The sequence below is a fragment of the Aureobasidium melanogenum genome (assembly GCF_000721775.1).
Source record: "Aureobasidium melanogenum CBS 110374 unplaced genomic scaffold scaffold_14, whole genome shotgun sequence".
In the NCBI taxonomy this organism is placed as follows: Eukaryota; Fungi; Ascomycota; class Dothideomycetes; order Dothideales; family Saccotheciaceae; genus Aureobasidium; species Aureobasidium melanogenum.
This window is the reverse complement of record NW_024470066.1, coordinates 220,427-243,442: the sequence shown is the minus strand read 5'-3', so window position 1 is coordinate 243,442 and position 23,016 is coordinate 220,427. Positions and strand designations below refer to the sequence as shown.

General features: G+C 50.1%; 9 protein-coding genes across 9 annotated transcripts; 4 read left to right on the top strand and 5 right to left on the bottom strand.

Moving 5' to 3' along the window:
• Window positions 1-722: 722 nt before the first annotated feature.
• Window positions 723-1,691, bottom strand: M437DRAFT_51177 (uncharacterized protein; the record flags this gene model as incomplete). Its single annotated transcript, XM_041022142.1, has 2 exons — window positions 723-1,196; window positions 1,305-1,691. The coding sequence occupies 2 exons, from the start codon at window positions 1,689-1,691 to the stop codon at window positions 723-725; spliced, it is 861 nt and encodes a 286-aa protein (XP_040878620.1).
• Window positions 1,692-2,010: 319 nt separating this feature from the next.
• M437DRAFT_51150 (uncharacterized protein) lies at window positions 2,011-4,947 on the bottom strand (the record flags this gene model as incomplete). The annotated part of the gene is made up of 2 exons (XM_041022136.1): window positions 2,011-4,496; window positions 4,545-4,947. The coding sequence occupies 2 exons, from the start codon at window positions 4,945-4,947 to the stop codon at window positions 2,011-2,013; spliced, it is 2,889 nt and encodes a 962-aa protein (XP_040878619.1).
• Window positions 4,948-5,571: 624 nt separating this feature from the next.
• Window positions 5,572-6,207, bottom strand: M437DRAFT_85556 (uncharacterized protein; the record flags this gene model as incomplete). Its single annotated transcript, XM_041028303.1, has 1 exon — window positions 5,572-6,207. The coding sequence occupies one exon, from the start codon at window positions 6,205-6,207 to the stop codon at window positions 5,572-5,574; it is 636 nt and encodes a 211-aa protein (XP_040878618.1).
• Window positions 6,208-7,959: 1,752 nt separating this feature from the next.
• On the top strand, window positions 7,960-10,050 carry M437DRAFT_76270 (uncharacterized protein; the record flags this gene model as incomplete). The annotated part of the gene is made up of 3 exons (XM_041026593.1): window positions 7,960-8,821; window positions 8,884-9,056; window positions 9,208-10,050. 3 exons carry the CDS (start codon window positions 7,960-7,962, stop codon window positions 10,048-10,050), a joined length of 1,878 nt encoding a protein of 625 aa, XP_040878617.1.
• Window positions 10,051-10,707: 657 nt separating this feature from the next.
• On the top strand, window positions 10,708-11,565 carry M437DRAFT_51153 (uncharacterized protein; the record flags this gene model as incomplete). The annotated part of the gene is made up of 1 exon (XM_041022139.1): window positions 10,708-11,565. The coding sequence occupies one exon, from the start codon at window positions 10,708-10,710 to the stop codon at window positions 11,563-11,565; it is 858 nt and encodes a 285-aa protein (XP_040878616.1).
• Window positions 11,566-11,733: 168 nt separating this feature from the next.
• Window positions 11,734-13,445, bottom strand: M437DRAFT_67054 (3-phytase; the record flags this gene model as incomplete). The annotated part of the gene is made up of 2 exons (XM_041024876.1): window positions 11,734-12,515; window positions 12,569-13,445. 2 exons carry the CDS (start codon window positions 13,443-13,445, stop codon window positions 11,734-11,736), a joined length of 1,659 nt encoding a protein of 552 aa, XP_040878615.1.
• A 660-nt stretch (window positions 13,446-14,105) lies between these two features.
• On the top strand, window positions 14,106-16,891 carry M437DRAFT_51108 (elongation factor EF-1 alpha subunit; the record flags this gene model as incomplete). The annotated part of the gene is made up of 5 exons (XM_041022127.1): window positions 14,106-14,388; window positions 14,437-14,544; window positions 15,332-15,373; window positions 15,430-15,532; window positions 15,583-16,891. 5 exons carry the CDS (start codon window positions 14,106-14,108, stop codon window positions 16,889-16,891), a joined length of 1,845 nt encoding a protein of 614 aa, XP_040878614.1.
• An 882-nt stretch (window positions 16,892-17,773) lies between these two features.
• Window positions 17,774-21,217, bottom strand: M437DRAFT_67052 (uncharacterized protein; the record flags this gene model as incomplete). Its single annotated transcript, XM_041024875.1, has 1 exon — window positions 17,774-21,217. One exon carries the CDS (start codon window positions 21,215-21,217, stop codon window positions 17,774-17,776), a length of 3,444 nt encoding a protein of 1,147 aa, XP_040878613.1.
• A 776-nt stretch (window positions 21,218-21,993) lies between these two features.
• On the top strand, window positions 21,994-23,013 carry M437DRAFT_85550 (uncharacterized protein; the record flags this gene model as incomplete). The annotated part of the gene is made up of 1 exon (XM_041028302.1): window positions 21,994-23,013. One exon carries the CDS (start codon window positions 21,994-21,996, stop codon window positions 23,011-23,013), a length of 1,020 nt encoding a protein of 339 aa, XP_040878612.1.
• Between the last annotated feature and the right edge of the window lie 3 nt (window positions 23,014-23,016).

Below are 23,016 nucleotides of genomic sequence, written 5' to 3'. Positions count from 1 at the left end.
ACACGGTTAACGCAATGGTGTATGGACAATTCTGCTCAGTCTCCTGTCGACAAATTTACTACCAGAAATTCGAGCAGCCAAACATTTGAGCGCGCTCAGACCAATTCTCCTTAACTTCACCGGCGCAGTTCCTAACCTAACCTGAACGACCTCGCATGAATTACTACAATTGTTTGTCGCGCATTCTTGCATCTGGCTCATCGTCTCCATCATCTCTGGTACCTGATGCGTCGATGACTTTACGGAGACCGCGCAGAATATTAGCTGCCTCCACCTGAGCCAGGATCTGAGAGCCTAGGTAGATCTGGAGTTATTCGACGTGCCTTGCCTTATCACTACAAACAAGATTTTTGCACTCTAGCCAATGCTCAACATCTGTGGCCATACTGCCTTCGAGGAATGGTTGGAAAAGGCTGCTGGCAGGGGGACTTTGAACCTGCTGCTAATTTGCTGAAGATTGGCGTGTAAGGTCCCAACCTCTGTATGCGAATCTGATAGAGGATCAGTGTCCGATGTGCTGCGTTATTATTGTCGTTGCTGAAGAGTCAATTGTGGACATCCCAGTTTTTTGAAGTGTCTGTTCATGACTTCATGGCCTTGTGGAATCTATACAAGTTAGCAGTGATCGACTCTTGTCCTTCTTCTGCTCACATACCATTGCTCCATTGATGTATCAATAATGTCGTATGGTATTTGAGGCATCTTCATTTCATGTGTCTCTTTCATCCCTTCTTTGCAGCCTTTGCGAACATCTCTTGTACTCTTCCCGTACCCTTCAGAGCTAGCCTTACAGCCTCAAACCTCTGTTCGGGCGCCCTCTTGCCATTGGCCACACTCTCCATAACCCACTCAGCAGTGACAAACTTGACGTTCTTGCCTCCGATCTTGGCTATCTCTTTCTGCATCTTTGAAGCTGACAGACCACCTCCAGCCCCAGGAATAGTAGAGGCATTGGGACGACCGAGGATTACGTGAGTGACTGAACGACGGCCGAGATGGATGCTGAGGCGTGCACCGTGGGTTACGAGAAGGTGTTTTAATCTGTGGTCGGAGATGGTTGGGAAGGTGCTGCCGTTGATGTAAATGCAAGTACCGGCGAAGACTTGAGGAACCTTTGGTGTTTTTATATCTCCAGTCTCTTGATCGTGCTTCTTTTCTTGATCCTGTTCATTTGGGCTGGACTCCTCACGCAAGAGCTTATCTTCATAGCTTGACGGCTGCTCTTGGGACGAATCTTCTCGTACGGGTTGTGCACTTGGTATATCCAGGAGATCCAACTCTTGCTCATGCTCTTGCTTTCGCACCTCATCGACCACCAACTTTGCCTTCTCTTTCTCGACCACAGTGTCCTTGACACCAGTCTTCTTGATCCTGAAAGCTTCCACCACACTAATTTGGCCCTTTTCCCTCAGACCAGATGCACCCCTGGCCCAATCTCCATTCTCCAATCTGCCATCTTTACCAAAGTTCTCACTACCGGCACCAACAGTATCTGCAAGCCGAGCGCCACCGGAAGCACCTCCTGCAAACTGATTACTGAGTTTCAAACTGCGCGATTCGCGCCAACTCGTGCTTCCCGCAAGGTTGTTGTCTGCTCTTTGATGTCCGGTCGATGAAGAATTCCAAGGATCAAAGAAGCGGCGTTTTGGCTTTGCGCTCGTGGGAGGTGGAAGTTGGTGAGGGTTCGACATGTTTAGTGTCTGTTTGTGCTGTAATCCAGGATTGCTGTCGCGTGACGATACAGCAGATCAGTCGTTTGGCAGCATTTGAGGGACGTGCCGGCTTGTTATGGACGAAGAATGAAATGTTTTGGTTGTCGACATTGTTCATTCAGGTGGATGACGCGACGAAAGCAACCGCCAAGTCACGTTTCTCATTTCGCTTGAACTTTCCAGATTTTTGGTTCGGCTTCACCTGCATTGTTTGACAAATGGTTGTCTACCATGAGTGAATGCTATCCAAACAATATACATCGTAGAATCTAATTCTACATATTTACAGATGTTGGCTTTAAGCCTTAGCCTGTGATGCTACTTCCTGATCTAGCTGCTCCAGGCGTGCTACAACTCTTTTCAAGGGCAGAGCTGCTCCTCTGCTGACCACATTAAGTCCATCGCGAGCGTCTACACTCGCACCCTCCTCGCTGTTTCTCAGTATCGTATGTGCTGCGCTGATAGCTTTTGGCAACAACTTCGCACCATCAGCATCGGTATACAGCCATCGTAATACACTCTCGAACCCTTCCAAGCCTGCTACTTCGCCACGTCCCAATCGACTGACTGGTGAGATCAGGAAAGCCCTTGCACGGAGGTAAGTGCGTTCGGTGTAAGCCACGCTGTTTTGGTTGATAGATGAAAGTCCTTGAAGTGGCTCGAATCCTGCTTCGTTGTAGTAGGGCTCTCTGACAAGGACCAGTCCAAGAATGCTGACCAGCACTTGCAGCACAGTACTTTGATGTGGTGTCCATGCTTCATTTCGTGCTTCATCGCCTTGCCATGTTCCTAGTAGCGAGAGACAAATCTTTCCTTCTTCATACAGATTCGGGTTGACTCGTCCACTCATGCCAGCGCCTTCCGCCGTCCAGCTGTGGAAGAAGGCCTTTGGAGGCTCGTATGGGTACTGGGATGGTAGATGCAGATCAATCATGAATGGCGCGTACTCGTAGGGTGTGCCAAGAGGACCAACGAACAAAACTCTGATAAGATCCATTCTGGACTCCCATGTTCGCACATAGACACCTTCTGGAAGTGCGCCAGGTGCGCTGAGAATTTTGTGCTCTTTTGACACGCTCTTCATGTGGTTTGCCGATGTTGGACCCCTTTGCAGTAGATAGTGGTGGCCCGAAGGCACCTCAGATTCGAGGATCTCGTAAGCTGCAGGCGCATTCGGCAGCGATGATAGGTGCAGCTCTTCCACAGCCGCGTTAGCCATCGGTTGATCTACGCCATCAACACTGTCATTTTGAGTTGGCTGTTGTGTATGGATAGTGGGCGCTTCTGGGGGTGCGGGATTTGTTACTGGCGTATCGTCTTGTGTTTCCATTGCGTCTGACATATCGTTATCTTCATCTTCTGTGCTCCAAGAGTCATCGGCGTCGTCAATCGGAACATCTTGGCCATCTTCGAACCAGACATCCTCTTCTGATTCCGAAGATCCCGAGAACTCTTCCATGTCAAAGTCGACGTCTTCACTTGCATCGCTGAGAAAGTCGCCGTCTTCGTGGATATGTTCTGTGAAAGGATTATCGTCTACATCCAGGTTCATAGCAGGCGCTGTGTCTGTGATATCACACTCAACTTCCTGCGCTGGCTCAGCTGCTCCTAGTCTGACCGTGCACTTTCCATTCCTACCCAAATCCACAACCTCACCAAACCAGTTGATGCTGCCGGGCTCAGTGTGTGGCAGGTTCGGCGTATGTAGCAGCAGAACGTAGTCTCCTCTGTTGCGGTTGACGCTTTTTGGTGCCCGAATGTCATAAAAGCTCATTTCCTCTTGTTCCTTTCCGAGAGTACCAAGTTTTGTGTTTGGAACGAGCAAATCCAAACTCTTATCACAGAATGAAAGTGTAGAGTCCTTGAACCATGTGACATGAGCCACTCGATCCTTGATGTTAACCCGATCAGCAACTCCAACACGTTGCGGCGTCGTAGCCCAAGAGGTCAATGCCTCTGGAGGAGGGTCTCTCGTCTCATTCGTACACACGATCTCGCCAGGGAACACTGCATCTTCGTCATCGATCGAGGGATCTGGGATGATTGAAGTTGTGCGAACTGTCTCTACAGTCAAGTGGTCGCTCCAGAGAACATCGGCTTCTGTAGTGGTACTGGTGATAGTGAAAACGTTCAGGTCGTATCCAAGACTTTGTTGTCTGTCCAGCTTCTCGAGCTTTCCATGAGAACTTGATCCATCGTATTTAGCACAGGCTGCAGGGAGATCTTTGAATCTTACGCGAAGTCCACCCTGCAGCTCAGGATCCGAACGCGATCTAGTTGAGCTCTGTTCCTTGGGCATGTTTGAGATGTCGTACAGGCGAACGTCGTTGCTCTCTAGTTCGTCGGGTCCAAGAATACCTTCAGGAGCACTACTCCAGATCGGAAATTCACTGGCCCTCTCCATTCGAGGATGTAACCAGTCAACTTGGCACTCCTTGGTGCGAACATCAACCACAACACCGATGGGTGGTGTGTTTGGCGAATACTCTCCGAAAATCCATCTGCCCGTCCTGAGCACGCCTTTCTTCGTCCGGATCAGTGATCCAACAGCGAATCTCTCCTCAGGATCACCACTCATAGGTTCGAGCTTGCCCTCATCTGCAATACTCACAACGCCATTGTCGGTCAATCGAACAGTGACTTCGTCAAAACATTCCTTTATGCGGCCGATCCAGTTCTTGTAGATGATGATGTCGCCTTCATTGAAAGTCTGCACTAGCTTCAGTTCGGAAGCAGGTATGTCATAGAGCAGTTTGCCATCGTTGACCAATTCAAGAGCGGGTTCTTCTTCCATAGGCAACGGTATCCAAGCACATTTCATCGTCTTGCGACTCTTGGTCTCCCTGACGTCGCACATGGAGAGAAGCGTACACTGCGTTCTTGTGCTGACAACAGTGCCTGATCGATTGCCCTTGCGCACAAGGTCTCCAGACATGAACGAACGATCTAACAGAACAAGATCAATGCATGGCACGAGTTCAGCCTTATTCTCAGTCTGCCACTGTACCAATACAAAGCCTTGCGGAGGAACGCCATCCCGCAAAAATTCTTTATACAGTTGACGTGGGACAGCTTCGTGGCGATGAACCTTGCCGTAGGTGTTCAGCGGATATGGCGTATGACTCTCCACTTCGGCGTGCGTTCTGTCAACATAGCCCACGGCTAATTGGTTGCTGCTGTTTGACGTGCACACATCATCCACGTGAAGTTGGGGCACTGGTTCTGTGGTCGTCATACTGCCTTTCAGCGGGTCATGAGTGGACTACTGCCCTGTCTGATGGATAAGTCCGCTGCCCTTGCTGACAGTCGCAGAAGTTTACTTCGAGCGATGATCTTGTTGTTCTGTTTGTTTGACACAGATGCTGCACTTTCTCACTTCCAAGATTCAAGACGAGTGACGCAAAGCTTTGACCAAGTACACTGAGGAGGGTGTGACCCTGTCTGCCGATTTACACCTGCCTTGCTGCCATGGTCTTGACAAAGTCGACTTGGTAGTCTACAGAAACCATATGTCTAGTAAGTTTGAAGCTAACTGATTCCGATTCTATGAACATTGTCATTGGTGCGAATGGCTGGTGACTCCAGGACCGAAAGTTGTTGAAATTCTTAATTCTAAGCCCGGAACATCTCCTGGCACTAAATCACCACATCACAAGCGGATGGCGAATCACGCTGAACAAGCTTGCATGAATTCATGTCCAGGATGGCTGTACATGAGACAGAGTACGAGCACGAGAACAGCTGAAGTGGACCTCTATCAAAATTGAATTGATTTGATCACATCTTTGCGAAAGTGAAAGTGTGATATGATCAACATGGCCATAACTGTAGTCAACGAGACGTGTCGATCTAGCTCTCATCACATCTTTGTCATCCGTTCGCGCAACAATCCCCAGGCATCCTCCCAGGCTTTGTTAGATTGAACGGATGGACCATTGTCGCACTTGGCTCGCTCAAGTTCCGCGGCTGCATTGTCAAAGACCAATTCACGCTCATGTCTCATCTTCTTCAGAGTGTTTTCGTTATCAGGAAGGCTTTGAACAGTTTGCTCTGGCTGTGAGGTTGACGCAGGTGGAATAGGCTGTGTTGCATAGGTCACGGCGGAAGCAGGCTCGAAATATGGAGGTGGAGCGACTGAGTAGTGTATGTGCGATCTATCATGTGGATGATGCATGTGACCGTAGTCAACATATTGGAAGTGAGTTTGTGGTGCAGCAGAGGTGGATGTTGAGCCTGTGGGCACAGTCATATCATCAAAGATGAGGTCGTTTAGTGGCCAATAATTCGCAAACATCGGCACTCTTGAAGAAACGCCTTGAGTAATTGACGACAAATGGTTGTAATCTGTAGGCCTGGTATTGCTGTACGATTGAGGATGTTGTGGTTGATGTCTTTCGTTGACATGCTTCGGGGGTTTGTAGATGCTCTCATCCGCAGATGACCAGAAGCCAGACTGAGGAGGTGGTCCACGCATTGCGAATTGATGGTAGGTCATGTTGGGTTCAACCTGCAGTTATATACCTGTGAAATGGCTACGAGTGTGCATGACTGCATCTGTCAAAAAGCTACAAGTTGTAAGACCATTGCTGAATGAAAGTACCTACAAAGATGGACAGTCTCAGATGTTTCAGAGGGACTCTAGAAACGAAGTGAATAACACTGACAAGAATATTCCACAGGAACACTCCCAGTCATGTATGATGTAGCTTGAACCAGAGATAGGGCATGGTCGACAAATCCATTATCCAGAATGAGTAGTTTTCATTGTCGATCTGCTCGACGCTGTACAAGAAGATGCCGCTTGATACCCATTGGCTCTCCCGGGTTCGATTTCCGTGCTCAAAGTGGAGTATCGCACTGTTTTTCGAGATCGCGAGTCGTAAAGACGAAAATTGACCTCCTTTGCAATGTCAATTTCTTTCATGCGAGCACTTTGTACAGTATCGCAGCCTTTGCTAGGAGACTGGCGAAGTACTGCGCCGCGTCATAGATGCAGAGACAACCCTGGGCCCTCGGAAACGAGGAGTTTGCGGTGGGTGGATGAGTGTTCCTTGTGCCGAGGACGTCAAAAACAGACGACAGCGTAGAGCCAAGCTCAATGAAGAAGAACAGCGGCAGCAAGGTGCGTTATACGAGACTAATCAACGCATAGGAAATCAAGATGCGCATTCTGGGATCAAAAATCCGAGTTGCCGAGCCTTCAACAATCGGTCGATTGCACGCAACAGGATATCGGCCGGTGCTCCGGGACTTTCGAGGGAGCAGAATACGGCCGACAGCTCATCAATAATTAAACGGGATCCTACAGATGCTACAGTTGCAGGCAGGACAAGAATCAGTGGCCATTTTTGAAAGTGGCTCGAGCAGAAGCGCCAGCAACGATGAAAGTCCTCACTTGAACCGACCCAAAGCGAAAAGGCACACGATGCGATTCGTGGACAACCCTCCGCCCATGGCGACAATCCGGAGAAACACAGGCTTGGGTGTGCTGGAATATATTTTACCCCAGATGGCAGAAGTGTCACAGAAGCAAAGGCCTGCTCAACAACGACAAGGGCTGAAGACAAGGAGCCCTGGTGTTCCTGCAGCAGGAACATCGAAGCGAGCGGCGTGTTTCAACTTGTCCGATCGCGTCTCGTACAACACCGTTCAGTCAGCTGTTGCGGCACGTGAAAGACGCATGCCTGCAAAGTGGTGTTGAAATATTTTAACACAAAACGGTCCCGCACTCCGATTTTGAATTGTATGGGACGCCTCAGGACGCCACAAGGTGGTGTTGACAGAAGCCCTACATCGGTCAAAGTCTTGAGAGAAACGCTGTTGCCCAGCAAAAGCTGCAAGACCTTCTCAGCGACCGGAATTGAATTTTTTCTCTCGCCGAGTCGGAGCACCAGTATTCCCTTGAGTTGTCAGATGAACACGGGGCCGGCTTTCTGCTACCGTGCCATTCCCAACACAGAGCGGTCTATCAAGGTCTAGAACGACGCATGCTCCTGTGTGCACGCTAGGCGGCAGACTATTCTTGCCTTTGCTAAGCAAACTCCTGTTCTTTCTCACATGCTCATCTTCGCCGACGATCGTTGAGTCTTTCCATTGTTCGCAGCTCCTTCCACTTGTCTCTTCTTTGATCGCAGCAGCCACACTTTGTGTCTTCTCCACGCAGCGGTTGCTTCCTCTCTTCAGCCACAATCTCTTGCGACGTCCCTTGAGTAATCGATCAAGGTGTCAGAGCTCGGGTTTCAATTTCATGGACACCGCAGCGCGAAATTTGCGCGGCATCGTTGAGGATGTTCAGTCACCAAGTGCCGGCTTGCTGGATTTCCCCTCACCTGCAAGCGACCTAGACGTCTACACTCCCGATGTTGGCTCGTTATCTTTGGCAGCAAACGTGACCTCTAACCCATGGCCGGGTGCCGATGCGTGCTTGTCTTCTGCAACATCTGCAATCCCTGATACAGCAAAGCTGCCTTCAGTCTCTTCGCCAGCTCACGAGTTTGAACAGCCTGGTCTTGGCTTCGACACTCTTGTCGGCGCTCGAGTAGCACCTGCCCCTACTAGTCCTCCGCCAGTTACTTCTTTCAAGGACAGTAGAGACCTTCGTTTACCATCATTCTCGCAGCTTGGAATAGCTGCCCCGCACTCCGAACCAGTTCGTCCATTACTCGTCCGTAATCCTCATCCTTGTCTTGGCGGCGACGACTCATCAGCTCTACCCCGAGTTGGATCAGTCGGCCTTGGGGGAAACACCAAACTACCTGCCGATCCTTGCATCGACGATGATTTGCTCGGACACGTAGACGCGTCTCACTCCAACATTTCACCTACGATTCGACCTAGAGCACCTCTTCACAGCCCGATGCATCACTATGTAACGACGCTCACACCACCTGACGACTCTGGCAGAATAACGTGGGAAGCAATTACGCAGTTCGCAACAGGACCCATGAATTCTCCAATGGCTGCAAGCGGTGGTCTAGCTTCTGATGCTCAGGCTTCTGCAGCCGCATCGGACCCGGATGGATCAGCAATCCCGAGCATTAACGTGCAAGTTTCTACTCCTATGGAGGAACAATCGCGTCCATGGTTGAAGGACGCCATAACAATCATGCGTGAGTGCTGTCCGGTCGTGCTCCTGCGCGGTGCGTAATCGAGCTAACTTCAATCTGCGCAGTCGAGAATATTCGCTCAGCGTCCAACGCCTATCAAGACCCAATCAAGGTCCTTTCGCACGCACTGCCATGCCCATCAACCGAGGGCCACGCCTTTCCTACCATCATCAGTTCTCTACACGACGAGACTCCTACATCACCTACCTGCTGGATCAATGTGTTCCACGCGCTTCCCGTAAGTACCGCAGAAGCGGCTCTGTTGCGCGCGCACGCTGGACTTTTGGTGCATGCAACACCGGGCGAGTAGACTTTAGGTTGCTCAGCGGTGGTTGCAGAGATGCGTCAAGGTCTGGTCTCGATCGATTGCGTGCTAACAAGTACTACAGGGCAGATTCAACCTGGCAGATCTTCCCACATCACCTCCTAGCACTCCAGGACCTCCTATTGGTGGAGATGACTACTTTACCAGCAAGGTCTTCGATTCAGCCGTACACATACTTGATTATGCCGACAACCTGAAATCGCTCCCACAATCTCCTCGACCTGTAGTGCCGCCTTCTTCGGTAGACGTCTCCATAGTTGAACGCTACATCCCGCCTACCAACAAGAACGAATTTTCCGACATGTTCACCACCAAAGGCCCTTCGTTATTGGTCGACAGACTGGTCGAGCTATCCCCAGATAATGGCACGCTCATCTTCATATACCCTACCAAGCGCGGAGCGCAGACATTTGTCAACGAATACCTTGCTCCCATTCTCGACCCGATACTCCGATCAATGGTCGTCGTCAACGGGTTCTCGTCAGACATGGGCCAACAACTGGGCAAAATGGTTGCTGTGGACGAATTGCCTGACCATGATATGATGAAGAGGAAGATTATGTCACTCTGCTCTTCACTGAGCCAGTCAAGTCCTGGAATGGAACGCTTCCAGAGATTACCCACGAATTTCGAGCTACTGCACTCGACCACGGAGGAGGTCACACTGGACCGCAAAGTTTGGTCGCAGGATTGGTGGGCCAAGCAGGAGAAGCCACGCATCAGAGAAACCATTTCGCGATTCTTCCGCAAAGCCAACAGAGCACAGGAAGACCAGACACCTGTCAGTCTAGTGCATGAAGTCTTGGACGGCGTCGCCCAGAAGGCATACCCAGAAGGAAGGGAAGATCAATCTGGCATTGAAGTTAGTGTGTTTGTCATTTCGAGATCGAGGTGCGCAAAGAAGTGATTGGTGGTATGGATGATGAGGGACAGATGTTCACGTTTTTCTACATTCTCACGCGACGATATCCCTGGAGCATTGCGGGCGAACAACAAGCAAAAGGAGGATGAATTCATTGCATTTATTTGGCGCATTGGGTCGAGATGAGTGGTAATTCTTGAGCTTCTTGGCTGATGAGCGAAGAAGACTAGATGGTGGTTGTTCAAAATATACACATGACACGCGAGATTCAATTTTTCTACCTTCTCTCAAACACCGTCAGTCTGACTGACAAGAAGATGATCGCGTGCGACAGTACAAGATACCAACAAGTTCGTGAGGCTCTGTGATGTGTTGATTAGCAAGCACGCAATTGCTCATGTTTATGTAAGCATTCTCGGAGTGATTTTCCGATTGGATGCTGCACCTTCTTTTTGCCTTCGACATCTCGAAGCGCATCGTCCCCGCATGAGGAAACAACCGAGGAAATACATGTTTACATTTCCAAGCAGACTCACAAATGACGTGATGAGTCGTGATGCACAATGTTTAGAAATCAATGAAAGAGCATTTGCCGCTCATCCGCTGTCTTGATATAAGAGGTCTGGCAGACCAGAAGGTGGATTTGTACATATAACACCCAATACCTATCAATCAATCACTACACACCTTACACCAAAAAAAATGTCTACCACAACCACGACAACAACGACCACAACTTCCAAATCTCAAAACATAGAAATACCAAGGGGTCCTGTTTCTTCGACATTAATCTTCTACGCCCCACCACCAGACAACTCTTCACCATGGAACTACGTCGAAGAACCTCCTGAAGGCTTCCCCCAGCGAAACTACACCGAACATCCCTCAGAAGTACACCTCAACGATATCCGCGGCCAAGAATCTAGCTTTCAACTCGATACTCAAGGCTTCACTACCGCCAGCAACGTTTCCTCTTCATGCAAAGACTTTACCTCCGACGACAACATCAAAAACGTTTATTATCCAGAAGTCGAGGAGTTGATTTTAAAGCATGTACCTGGTGCTAAGAGGGTATTCTTGTTCGATCATACGATAAGAAGGGCAGATGTCAATTCAAGACGGCAACCAGTGCACCGCGCCCATGTCGACCAGACCGAAAAATCAGCAATCCAACGGGTACACCACCACCTGCCTGACGAAGCCTCGACTCTTCTCAAAGACAGAGTCCGCATCATAAACATCTGGCGGCCCCTTAATGGCCCCGTCGTATCCTTTCCCCTCGCAGTCGCAGACAGCAGAAGTGTTTCCGATCAAGCTGTAGTAGGCATCGAACATCGATATCCCGATCGAGTAGGCGAAACGGCAGGCATTCTGGCCCAAGAAAACCAGAAATGGTGGTATTGGAGTGGGATGATGAATGATGAGAGGTTGTTCTTGCAGTGTTTTGATAGTCAAGGCACAAAGGCCAGGACGCCGCATACTGCTTTTAGTGATCCGAGGACTAAGGAAGGCTGGCCGGCGAGGGAGAGTATTGAGGTTAGGGCTTTGGTGTTTGGCTGATGGTGATGATGTTGATTGGGAGGAATGGTTCAGATACGAGAAACGATATAACGGAAATGAATCGAGCTTGCTTTTTGTTTACATTATCTACTTGACATTATCTACTACACATCGTCTCATCTTCATCAGCACGTCGTTACTCATCTCTATCTCCTACACCTTTTTAATTTAATCGCTGCTAAAAGGCTGAGTGTTCTCCAATATACCAGGCTGACCCAGGTACACAGTACCGTCGTAATCGTTTCCATTGGTGGTATTGGCGACGGTCCAGTTGCCGAAGCAAGCATAGTCGTAGTTGCTCAATGCATACGAGTTGTTTTGGCTGGCAACGAACTTGTCCAGAGCACACATACCATCGATGCGTCCCTTGCAAGCACCTCCTCTCAAAGTGTCCAGGGGCAAGATACCATTATTCAGACGCATGCGGACAAACTTGTGAGTAGCATTGGAAGGGTTGTAGCCGTATTGGGTGGGGTAGTACTGGACACGTTCTTGTTGAACTGCAGTGGGGTTGGCAGAGGAGCAACCGATCACTTCAGTGATAAGGTGACCACCGAAAGGCGTCATCTTGGACAGATAGAAGTGGCGATCAGGGTTAGGAGGGTACTGAGTCAGACTGGGAGCTTCGCGGAAATAGTCCAAAGACATTGCTGTCATGACACTGACGATGATGTCGTCGTGGGTGAAGTCGGCATAGAAGGGGCGGTCAAGAGGGAAGTCCTGGGGGTTGTTGGTGATGGTGCTGTTCACAGAGCTGTTGGAGACGGTGATGTATTGGTGTGTAAGACGGGCAAGGAGCTCCTGCAAGTAGCCAATACCTTGGGCTCTACCAGTGGGGTTGCCGAAGCTGTAATCATAGTAGTAGGCGATGTCGAGGGTCTGCTCGAAACCATCCCACTCGTCTGCGGTAAAGAAGTCACAGAAGTCGGACATTCCGAGGAAACCAGTCTCTATGTCGGACATTAGAAAATGGTGATCATAACGCACGAACCGATGTACATACCGTAAGCGCAGAGCAGTTGCACGGCATATGTGTTGTTGTAAGTAAACTTGAAGTCTGCAGGAGCGTACTGCTGGAGACGAGCGGTTGCTTTCTTGAGATATCTTGGGATATAGGTGAAGACATCTTGATCACCAAGGTCGCCAATTCCAGTGAGATCGTCGTTGAAACACGAGTCGTAGGACGCAAGAGTGTTGTTCTCAGTACCACCTTCAGGAATGACCACAAGGTCGAAGAAGTCACCATCAGTGTAGTTGGTCAGCTTGGGAACAGGAACTGTCTCATATGTGGGACCGAAGAATCCCAAGGCCCAGTTGATCTGACTTTCGCGAATACGAGACTGACTTGTAGTACGAAGGACTGGCTTAGGTCTGGCTGTACCATTGGCATAATCAGGGTTGTAGCTGACCTGACCAGCAGTGGCATTGTACAAAATGCGACCATATCTGTTCCAGAAGTCGACACCCAAGGAGAATTCAGTACGAGCGCCGATACCAGTGAGATAGCTTTCATTCATCTGATACTTGTAGGAGTTCAAGAAAGACAAGGGGCCAGTGAATGAAGAGCTGTGGTTGGCCCTGAAGTCAACGACCTTCTGGGCAAAATCCTCGGTCAAGATTCCATCATCGATATAGCTGGTAGGGAAACGCTGTGCATGGCGCTGAAGAGTATGGGTTTGCTCGACCTGGCAACCAGCAGGCAGACCAACCCATTGAACACCAAAAGCGTCAGCAGGGTTGTTCATGTAAGTACTAATCTGACCCCAATGCTGAGAGATGAAATTCATATCAGTGACAAGAGTGTCATTTGCAGCACTGACAAGTGCAGGAGCAACTGCACTTGCCAGTACAATGAACGAAGAAAGAGGAGTGGAATGCATGCTGATTGGGAGACGAAGAAGGCAGCTTGGTGAAAGCTGGTCAAGACCAGCAGGGCATATTATATAGCATGCCCTAGCACATATACTTTGTTATCATGGAAAGAAGCCGAGCGAGTCATGTTGTGCATACCGGCCACGCTTTTGCAAAGTGTGCGCGGCTTGCGGAATCGGAGGTTAAGCTCAGTCTGGCTCTCGTATGGCGTTCACCTTGTGGAAAGGCGGGACGAGCTATGTGAAACCCGGAAAATCTAGATATACTTCAAAGGTATTCAAAGCTGATATATAAGCCCTGATGAGACCGAGTCTTGGAGACGATATGAAGCAACATGATGAGGGGATAATGGTGAGAGAAGTGGAGGAAGAGGAAGGGCACAGACGAGGGTCAATGACGTGTGGCTGAAGTTTGTTGCAACTTGTTCGCGCGCATCATCGTGGTCATCAATGCGACAAAGCTGCATGTTTTTAGCTTTCTTGCTTCAATTCGTTTCAACAGCATTCACACCGGCAGGGAAAAGGTAGCCAAGCTTCGCAGTCACCACGAGTCTCAGTTCCAAATACCATTAATCGAGAACGTGCTTCACGAAAGAGACATTCCCGAACGACCAATCACCGCTCGCGCATTCTCGGCTTCCACGACTTTGCTATTAGCACACATCCACCATGGCGCACCGCAGAGTAAAAGAGATTGACTACGATGAGGATGAATACGATGATTACTACTCGGGCGAAGAAGAGTACGGCTACGAGGGCGCCGACAACGAAGCAGCAGCAGATACTCACGAGGACGAGTTAAGCGCCGAGGACAAAGAGCAGATGCGCATCGGTACCCAAAAAGTGAGAGCTGCTCTAGGAGACGTCTCCGAATTTATAACGGATGAGGCCATACAAGAAGCCTTGTGGCACTACTACTACGACGTCGCCAAGTCCGTCACCTACTTGAAGAGTATGTCATACTCTCAACCTTGCACGACTCCAAGCTCATGTCCTCTAGACCAGAATGCTCCCCAGCAAGCACAGCCTAAAGAGAAGAAGCAGAAGCCCGTGTCCAAGTTTGACCAAGCTGCTACATCAGCTGCTCAGAAGCCAGTAGAAATCAAGGGTACGTCCATCTTTTCTCACCTTTCCCTTTCCTTTCCTTCGTCATAGAGCGCCACCACACATACACCCGAGTCGGACTACCTTGCCAGACACGGGACTCGGACGGCGCCATTGCTGCATTCTCTCCCGGTACACAAGCGAGCACGCTCTGACTGGGCTTGGAACAGTGCCGACCAGCCCACTGCCCCGACCGCATACGAATCCCGCCGACCTCTTCAATGGCATACCCTGGTTCAACGTCCCGGAAGAAAGAGTTGGATGTATAGTGTCTGAACAAGTTCGCCCACCACTTCGTTTATTAGGCGGCACTGGCAAGCCGTCCAAGCTGGCTGCTCTGGCAGCTGCAAGGAAAAAGAAGGAAGCCGAACAGAAGGCTGCACAAGAGGGCGGCCAATTTGACAAGCCTGCTGGTGTAGCATCACTCATGGACCGTCTTGGTACAAGGTCCGCTCAACCTGCAAGCCAGGAGAACATCAAGCCTGGAGACGTTCCTCAGCAACCCGAGACTCGCACCTTCCCAATTCGCAAGCGGAAAAGTCCCTCTCCGCCACCACCAGTCGAGGATCGCAGACCTGCTGCCCCAGAGCCTACTCCAACCGAGGTAGCCGAGCCAGCTCCTAAGCCCGTCGAACATGTGCGCGCAGGTCCATCTATTTTCGCCAGCACAATGTGTGGTGGCAGCTCTAAAAGGCGTCCTTCACACCAAGACTCAGCTTTCGTCTCTCAAAACATTCTGCCAGCCATCTATGGCCACGACGCGAACCTTGCTAATACCAATGCCTTCTCAGGTCCGAGCCCAGATGACATAGTCATGCAAGCACAGGCAAAAGGTTCGACGCGGTCGTGAAAAGGTAGAAGAATATAACCGTACTAACTAGTTTGTCAGCCTCGGGCGCAAAGAAGCAGGCATCTCAACAAAAGGACTCTAAATTTGTCACCAATGGCGTCTCCTCTCTTAGTCTGGAGGAGCCACAACAGACAAGTCAGAAGTAAGTCCAAGCTGTGTGTTTCCTCGGTACTACAGCTCACAACATAATAGGGTCAAGAGCAAGAACTTGGATGTTCTGGCAGAACATGCAAAGGCTGGACGCAAGAATGCTGCCAGCTTTGTCGTTATCGGACATGTCGATCATGGAAAGAGTACACTCATGGGTCGCTTATTGTATGACCTTAAGGTTGTAGACCAACGCTCGCTCGACAAATATCGTAAAGAAGCAACGAGTATTGGCAAATTGTCCTTTGCATTGGCATGGGTCATGGACTCGACCTCTGAAGAGAGAGAACGAGGTGTCACCGTCGACATTGCCACCAACAACTTCGAAACGGAAAAGACAAAGTTCACCATCCTGGATGCTCCTGGACACAGAGACTTTATCCCCAACATGATTGCCGGAGCAAGTCAGGCAGACTTTGCTGTTCTCGTCATCGACGCTGGCACCAACAGTTTCGAAGCTGGTCTCAAGGGTCAGACACGAGAGCACGCCCAGCTTGTCCGCAGTATGGGCGTACAGCGCATCATCGTAGCCATCAACAAGATGGACAGCATAAACTGGGCCCAAGAGCGCTTCGAAGAGATTCAACAACAAATCTCAGCCTTCCTAACCACTACAGGCTTCCAACAAAAGAACATTGCTTTCATCCCTTGCTCCGGTCTCACTGGCGAAAACGTCGTTACCCCAGCACCCGAAGCAGCAGCTTGGTACACAAAGACTCCTTCCCACCAAACCCTCATCCAAGCGCTCGAAGCCCACGAACCCACAAAAGCAGCCTTGTCCTCACCCTTCCGTCTACCCATCTCAGACATCTTCCGCGGCGGTGTTCAAAATCCTCTATCCATCTCCGGCCGCATCGAAGCCGGCACCTGTCAAGTAGGCGACTCTCTCATCGCCATGCCCGCCAATGAAACCTGCAGCATCAAAGGCATCGAAGTCGACAATGCAGCCGCAGACTGGGCAGTCGCAGGCCAAATCGTAACGCTTCACTTGACAGAGATCGATCCAGTGCACTTGCGCATCGCAGACTTGCTCTGCGATGCCAGAAAACCCGTTGCTAATGTCAAGAGCTTCACGACCAAGATCTTGGCGTTTGAACACGTATTGCCTATGACTGTGGATGTGCATCGAGGACGTATGCATGTTCCTGGTCGCATTAGCAGTATGGTTTGCGTGTTGGATAAGAGTAGTGGCAACATTACCAAGAAGAAACCGAGGGTTGTGCAGCCGGGGAGTGTGGCTAGGGTTAAAGTGGAACTTGACACTGCTGTGCCGCTGGAGGTGCCTGGTAGGATTGTGTTGAGATCGGGAGGTAATACTGTTGCTGCTGGGTTGTTGGAGGAAGTGCATGCATAGATGGGAGGTCGAAGAGTGCTGTGCTCACATACATTGAGATGATAGAAGAATCTATACCAAAATTTCATCCAAGCAGATATTTCTTAGTCAATGGCCAACTCATTCAGCGCCTTGTGCGTAGGTAGTCGCTTTCTCTTCCACCCCTTCTCTCCACCAAACATGCGAACTATGTACTCGTTTGCTTTGCCAATGGTATCTGACGCCTTTTGCCATATCTTGACACTAATCTCCACCCCAACTGCCATCTGTCCTGAAGTTGTAGGAGCCATATGAAAACCTCGCTTTTCATATCTGCCACTGGACATATCTTGTTTTTTCTCTACTCTTGGTGCCACATCAGGTTGACGAGTAACAAGTCTTTTGTTTTTATGACGGAACTTGGTGTTGGTGGACTTCGTCCTCGAAACTTGCCACAAGTGTAGCTGGAGAAATGCAAGAATCTTTTGGAAGGAATGCGAAAATCTACAGAGAGAACCTCATTGAACGCTATCTCAATGGCCAGATTCATCCCCAGAACACAGCTGTGCATTTAGATAGTTTAAAACTTGATGTCCTTGTGCCTCGAGATGAGGGAAACGTTGGCAGTCTTGAGCATGCGGTGAGCTCCTTGCAAGACCTTAATTCACATTCTTTCACGTACACAGAGACTACTCATTGGGAAATCATGCTATCATTTCAAGTCGTTTCAAGCAGTCTAGCTTAACCATCTATGCCCCAACCAGGGCACTTCGAACTTTCCATTCCACTTTTGAAACGCCTATTTATGCTTCTGCCGAATAAGAATGCCATCTAAAAGAAATACGAGAAGCGAAAAAAAAAAAAAAAAACAACTCCACTGATGTCTCCCTCCCCATGCGTGTACGCCAGTGTCACTTAAGGCTGTTAAGGCTGTTCAGCGACAGTCTGGTCGAAATCAGCAGGAATAGTCCAGCCATGAGCCATGCAAGCGCGCTTGTAAGCCTCAACGGCCTCTCCAGTGCCATACGAGTTGTGGTTGCCGTCAGCAGAGGTGCCCCTGATCTGCAAGCGTGCAGGCTTTGGATCAATTGAGGCCATGGCCATACGAAGCTGAAGCAGGATAGACTCGATGGTGGTGGTGCATAGCCAGCCGTCTGTGGTGAGGACGGCGTGGCATATAGCGCCTCCCGCAGTGACATGACCGCCGCCACCATTCGCGAAAGGAAGAAAGCGAGGACGAACGACTCTGACAAATGGCGGGTTGTCAGGATAAGAGCCAGGGAAGCGAAGCTCGAGGACGATGCTCTTGACGTTATACTTTTTCATGTCGGTGACAAGAGGCAGCACCTTGTTCTCCTCGTTGAACATATGAAAGCTATGTAATTCAATGTACCAAAGATAGATGTTTTCAACTTTGCTGGGGTCGATGTACCAGCCGAGCTCATGAAGTGGTGTCTTTTCCTGGATCTCGAGCAGGGCCTTCAAGTCTTGTGCCAGTCTCTTGCTTGCCTTGGGGTTGGCATACAAAGGCTCGGGTAGTTTGGGAAGCTGGTCATGGTCCAGTGAACCTGGAATAAAATCGGTCTGCGGCGGGCCTGTTCTAACAGCCAGCTGCTGTTGAGGCTGTGGATCTTTGAAGATCTCAAGGTCTTCATCATCAGTAGCCACACTTAAGCTATCGCTTAGCTCACCATCGTCATAGACGGGCTGGATTCCATCATCGGTATCGCCAGTCAAGTCAATAACTTGTGACGGGTTGGTGATCTTATTCAGCAAGCCCTTCACCTTCTTCGTCTTCTTCGGACCAGGTGACTTGGTGTTGGCAAGCTTGCGCTTTGGAGTCTTGATACGCAGTGCTGGAATGACGATCTGAGATAGCTCACCAGTAGGAATGCGGGCGGGATCCTGTTCTAGCCTGTGCTCTGGCAGCTGGTCGAACTTGGACATCTCGTCATTAGCGCTGGCACCACACTTCACAAACAGGTAGCGAGTTTGAATCCAATCCAGCTGACTGATTACGTAGTGAGGTGTCTTGGAAACAAATTCTTCAGGCGCGTTGACGATTTCATTGAGAGCAATCGCGCCTGAAATCTGCAAGTCCGAGTTTGGCCACATGTATGGTCCTGGGACGCTTCCTTGATATGTCGGATGCATGCCGGAATAGCCAAGCGAGGTGTTGTAGTGCGGAGAGTGATAAACACCATTTCCATAGGCACGGCCATTGAGCGTCTCATTGAAGTGTAGGCCCTCACGAATAATACTGTGCCAGTTTTGGAGCATGCTTCCGTGCCAGGCATAGAAGGTCGGGTACTTGGACTTCAGTCGATCTGCAGTCTCTTTGACGGCCTTCGTGAAACGAGCTTCTTTGTCGGGTGCTCCCATAGCGAAGCGGAACTGTACGTAACTTGACATACCATGTACCGCCTGGTGGTGGTCGACCTCGACAATGCAGGAGCGGTTCGAGGCCAAGGTCCAACGCAGAATGGCTAGCGCGGCGGGTGAGATAGTATCAACCCATCGAGACAGGTCTGGAGTACTCTGTCCCAGGAGATAAGTCTTCATCTTCCGGACTGATGGAAGCAAAGCCAGTAGATTCTGTACAGCACCGCGCTTCTCGCTGTCTTGCAAGTCATCAAAATTGGTGTCGTACTTGTCGATGAAGGCCGTGCACCATTTAGCAGTCTTGGAATCTAGAGTGACCTGTCCTACCAGGGGACCAGTCGTGGCGGAAGGCCCAAGTGTGTCCTGAATCCTGCAGTGAAACGAAGGACTTCCAGGTTCGTCTGGCAGCTCGATAGCGATCCAGTCACCCTTCCTGAGAGGGCAATTTGAGTTAGCGTCGTCGAACAATATCTCTGATTTGGTAATGTCAAAGCGAGCTTGGAGTCGACCTTCGAGTCTCGAAGGAGAGGCTGCTGGAGGCTGCGCGACTGTGCCATACAGGTGGCGAATCTGTTCCTGAATTGGCAAGGTGATTGAACGAGGCAAGCTCAAAGAAAGACCTGTAGGGAAGGTCTTGAGTCTTCCCAGAGAGGCACTGCTGTAGCAAAAGCTAAGGAGTAAGTCAACGACCTTGTCTTGGTGCATGATCTCATGCTCGATCGAAGGACCGAAGCCCAGAGTCATGTATTGGTAAAGACATAGAGGTTCATCGCAGACATAAGGTTTGAGTGCTTCGACTGTGGTAGAAAGCTTTTTGTGGCAAACCAGACAGAATTCTGTGCAACGGACGAAGTGGCGCAGCGTAAACTGCATAGCGGCGAGAGGGAAAGAGTGTGTCTCGCAGGTAGGATCATCCAGGTGGTCTGCAGTGACCACAGAGGGGTAGCTCGGGGTTGCCTCTCTCTGGAAGTGTTGAGCAATAGTGTTCACTTCAGTATCGGGGTTGTTCTGTCTCATTCTGTACGAGTCCTCGGCGCCCTGCCACGACATGCCGCCATCTCTGTAACGTACGAGAAAGACAAGACGTTCGCACAAGAGGTCCTTTAAAGGTTTGGAAATGAAAGTATCGCGGAATTGCGCTGAACCTGAATCTTGGGTCGCTGATGTGCCGATGACGGTAAAAGCGTTGATGACTTGGTCTTGTGTTGGCTTGTAGTTCTTGGAGGCACCGACACGCATCTCTAAATGTGCAGAGACAGAAGACGGGCTGAGAGCGAGGAGTTCTTCTTTAGTTTTGTAGCCTTCCTTATACTGAAGAAGTAAGATGATGTAGTCGGAAGACTCGATGCGCCAAGCTTGCATGGCCTCTTGCGAGATGCCGAGCTTGCGAGCAGAGATAGACACGGAAATCACACAGCTGTAGTTGTCGAGAAGACCGCCAAAGTAAGCGACCTTGAAGCCAGCATCCTTTGCCATTCTGAGATCGCTGCGAACGCGAGATTGGAACTGGCTGGACGGGTTCGCGTGCGTCGTCTTGGTAGGTATGACAAAGGCGGGCCTTGAAGAGACGTCAAAATGTTCGCTATAGATGTAATCATCATCCGACTCATCGTCCGAGTCGTGATCTTGCAATGGCTCAGTATAAGATTCAGCATCGGGCTCAGCATCAGATGAACCAGAGAGAGCACCAGAGACGTGTGAGAGGAACTGGTTGATGGTCATGCTCGTCGGCTGGCCAAGCTTGTCTACGATCTCGGCGATATCCTTTGGTGCATCGTCGTCGCAGAAGAGTGTGTAGTAGTGGGCGGTGGGATAGTCAGATTGCTCTGGAACGCTAACGGTGATGGTGACAGGCGATTCGAGTGTTGGATGAGCAAATGTAAATGTGAAACCGTCTTCATGAACGCAGCAATTGTCGATGTGCTCGAGACTGTGCTTGCCATTGATGGCCTCGTCCAGATCGGCCTTGAACTGCTTACGAGGCATGGTTAGAGTGGGTGAAGGTCGACAGCATGTGTTGCTGCAAATGTATGCGGAGTGGAAGTGGGAGATGATCAAGAAGGTTGACGTCTTGAAGATGGGATGTAAGAGGTTGAAAGTTTCTTGATGGTAGGATCAAGAACGAGCACGATTTAATATGGATCACGGGCGGCGGTGACAAGACAGTGTGAGGTGCGGAGTGACAGGCAAGGGAGCGAATGGTAGAGAGTGAAAGATGGGAGTCAAATCGAGTTGGTTTCAAGCGCATGTGGGCAGCTTGTCTCAAAGTCTTAGTCACAGTGAAAGACTTTAGTTGGACTACTTGTTCTGTGAAAGAAATGGAATGCCTTTCGTCAGGCAGCGTTTGCTTGGATGGCTGCCTGGTGCAAAGAGGCACAGACAAGAGTCACGAAGGTAGGCAGGCACGCGTCTCAATCTAGCTAGCCCCTTGTCTTTTGTCCACTCGGGTCAACTGAAATGCCGTCCATTGTGCTCTTTCGATAGACATTCTTTCTGTACCTATACACATCATATAGTGCTTGATGAGAAACTCATGTTGTCTGGCAAGTTCACAGTAGGCGAGAGTCCTTGAGTAATCTGATCGTTTTTCACTCATCTAGCAACCCTCATGGTGTGCAGTGTGCACTTCGAAAGCCGCATGAATGCAAGTGCTTGGCACGAGACGGCCTACGTTCGATAGCAACTTGTCTGGTCCATGCTTTACATGGATGGTAGAGCTACCATCTTCGCAATAAACAAACCTCATCAAGAAGATACATACAATGGCAGTACAGTCCGAGGTTGCTGCACAGAGCGCGCCCAAGTCGACACACGTCCAGGATGAAGCTCTCCAGCCGTTTCTTCAACCTCAATTCGATCCGGCCGATTACCTCAATGCCACCCTGCCTTCGTTAACCTTCTCGAACCCTACTAAAGATCGCGTTTCCCTCGCCGATCTGTCCACGCAAACCCAGACTTTGATCTCGCAACTCAATGTGCAAACGTCGCGTCTCACCAACACTCTCAATCAGCTCACCGATGACATCCTACGAAGCGGCAGCAGGCTTGCCTACCAAGTTGAGATGCTCCGCGGTGAGACTGCCGGTCTTACAGACGCCTTGAACACCTCGCTTCGACCTGAAATCGCCCTATTCGCTCCCTCAATCCTAGAAGAGTCCACACAACCCGAGGCAGACGACGTTTCTCCCGACCAACCTGTCGTATCAACTTCAACTCAGCCCATCGAACCAGACTATATCTCGAAGCTTCGTACGCTCGTCATGGTGCGGCAGCGCCTCGATTCCGTTATCAAAGTCTTTGGCGAGGCCATGGCCTGGCCTATCGCCCCCTCCGAGCTTGTTTCGTCCTCGTTCATTTCGGTATCAGCTCCCTCGGCTGGAGGTCCTGAAGAGACGCGCAATCGTGAAGAGAAGGCAAAGGAACATGCACAAAAGCTGCGCGATGAGATCACTCAATTACTACAGAGTGCTGTCTCGGCAGAAGAAGGCATCAACGCTGCAATCAAAAGACTCGACGAGTTGAGAGACCTCGCTTCCATCTGGAAAGGCACTGCTGAGGAAAAAGCTCGAGCACGCCAGATCGACACTCTAGAAAAGATCATCGAGGATGAGCAGAAGGCTCTCGCTCGCAAGGCAGATGCGAAAAAGCGCACAGCATCTCCTGCGGCAGTCGACTACAAGTATAACAACAGCAGTGAGCCAAAGGGTGCTAGCAACCAGGGCAGCGGCTACGGATTCATGAACAACTTGCGTCGTATCAAAGACGACATTTACCTCGATTGAGAG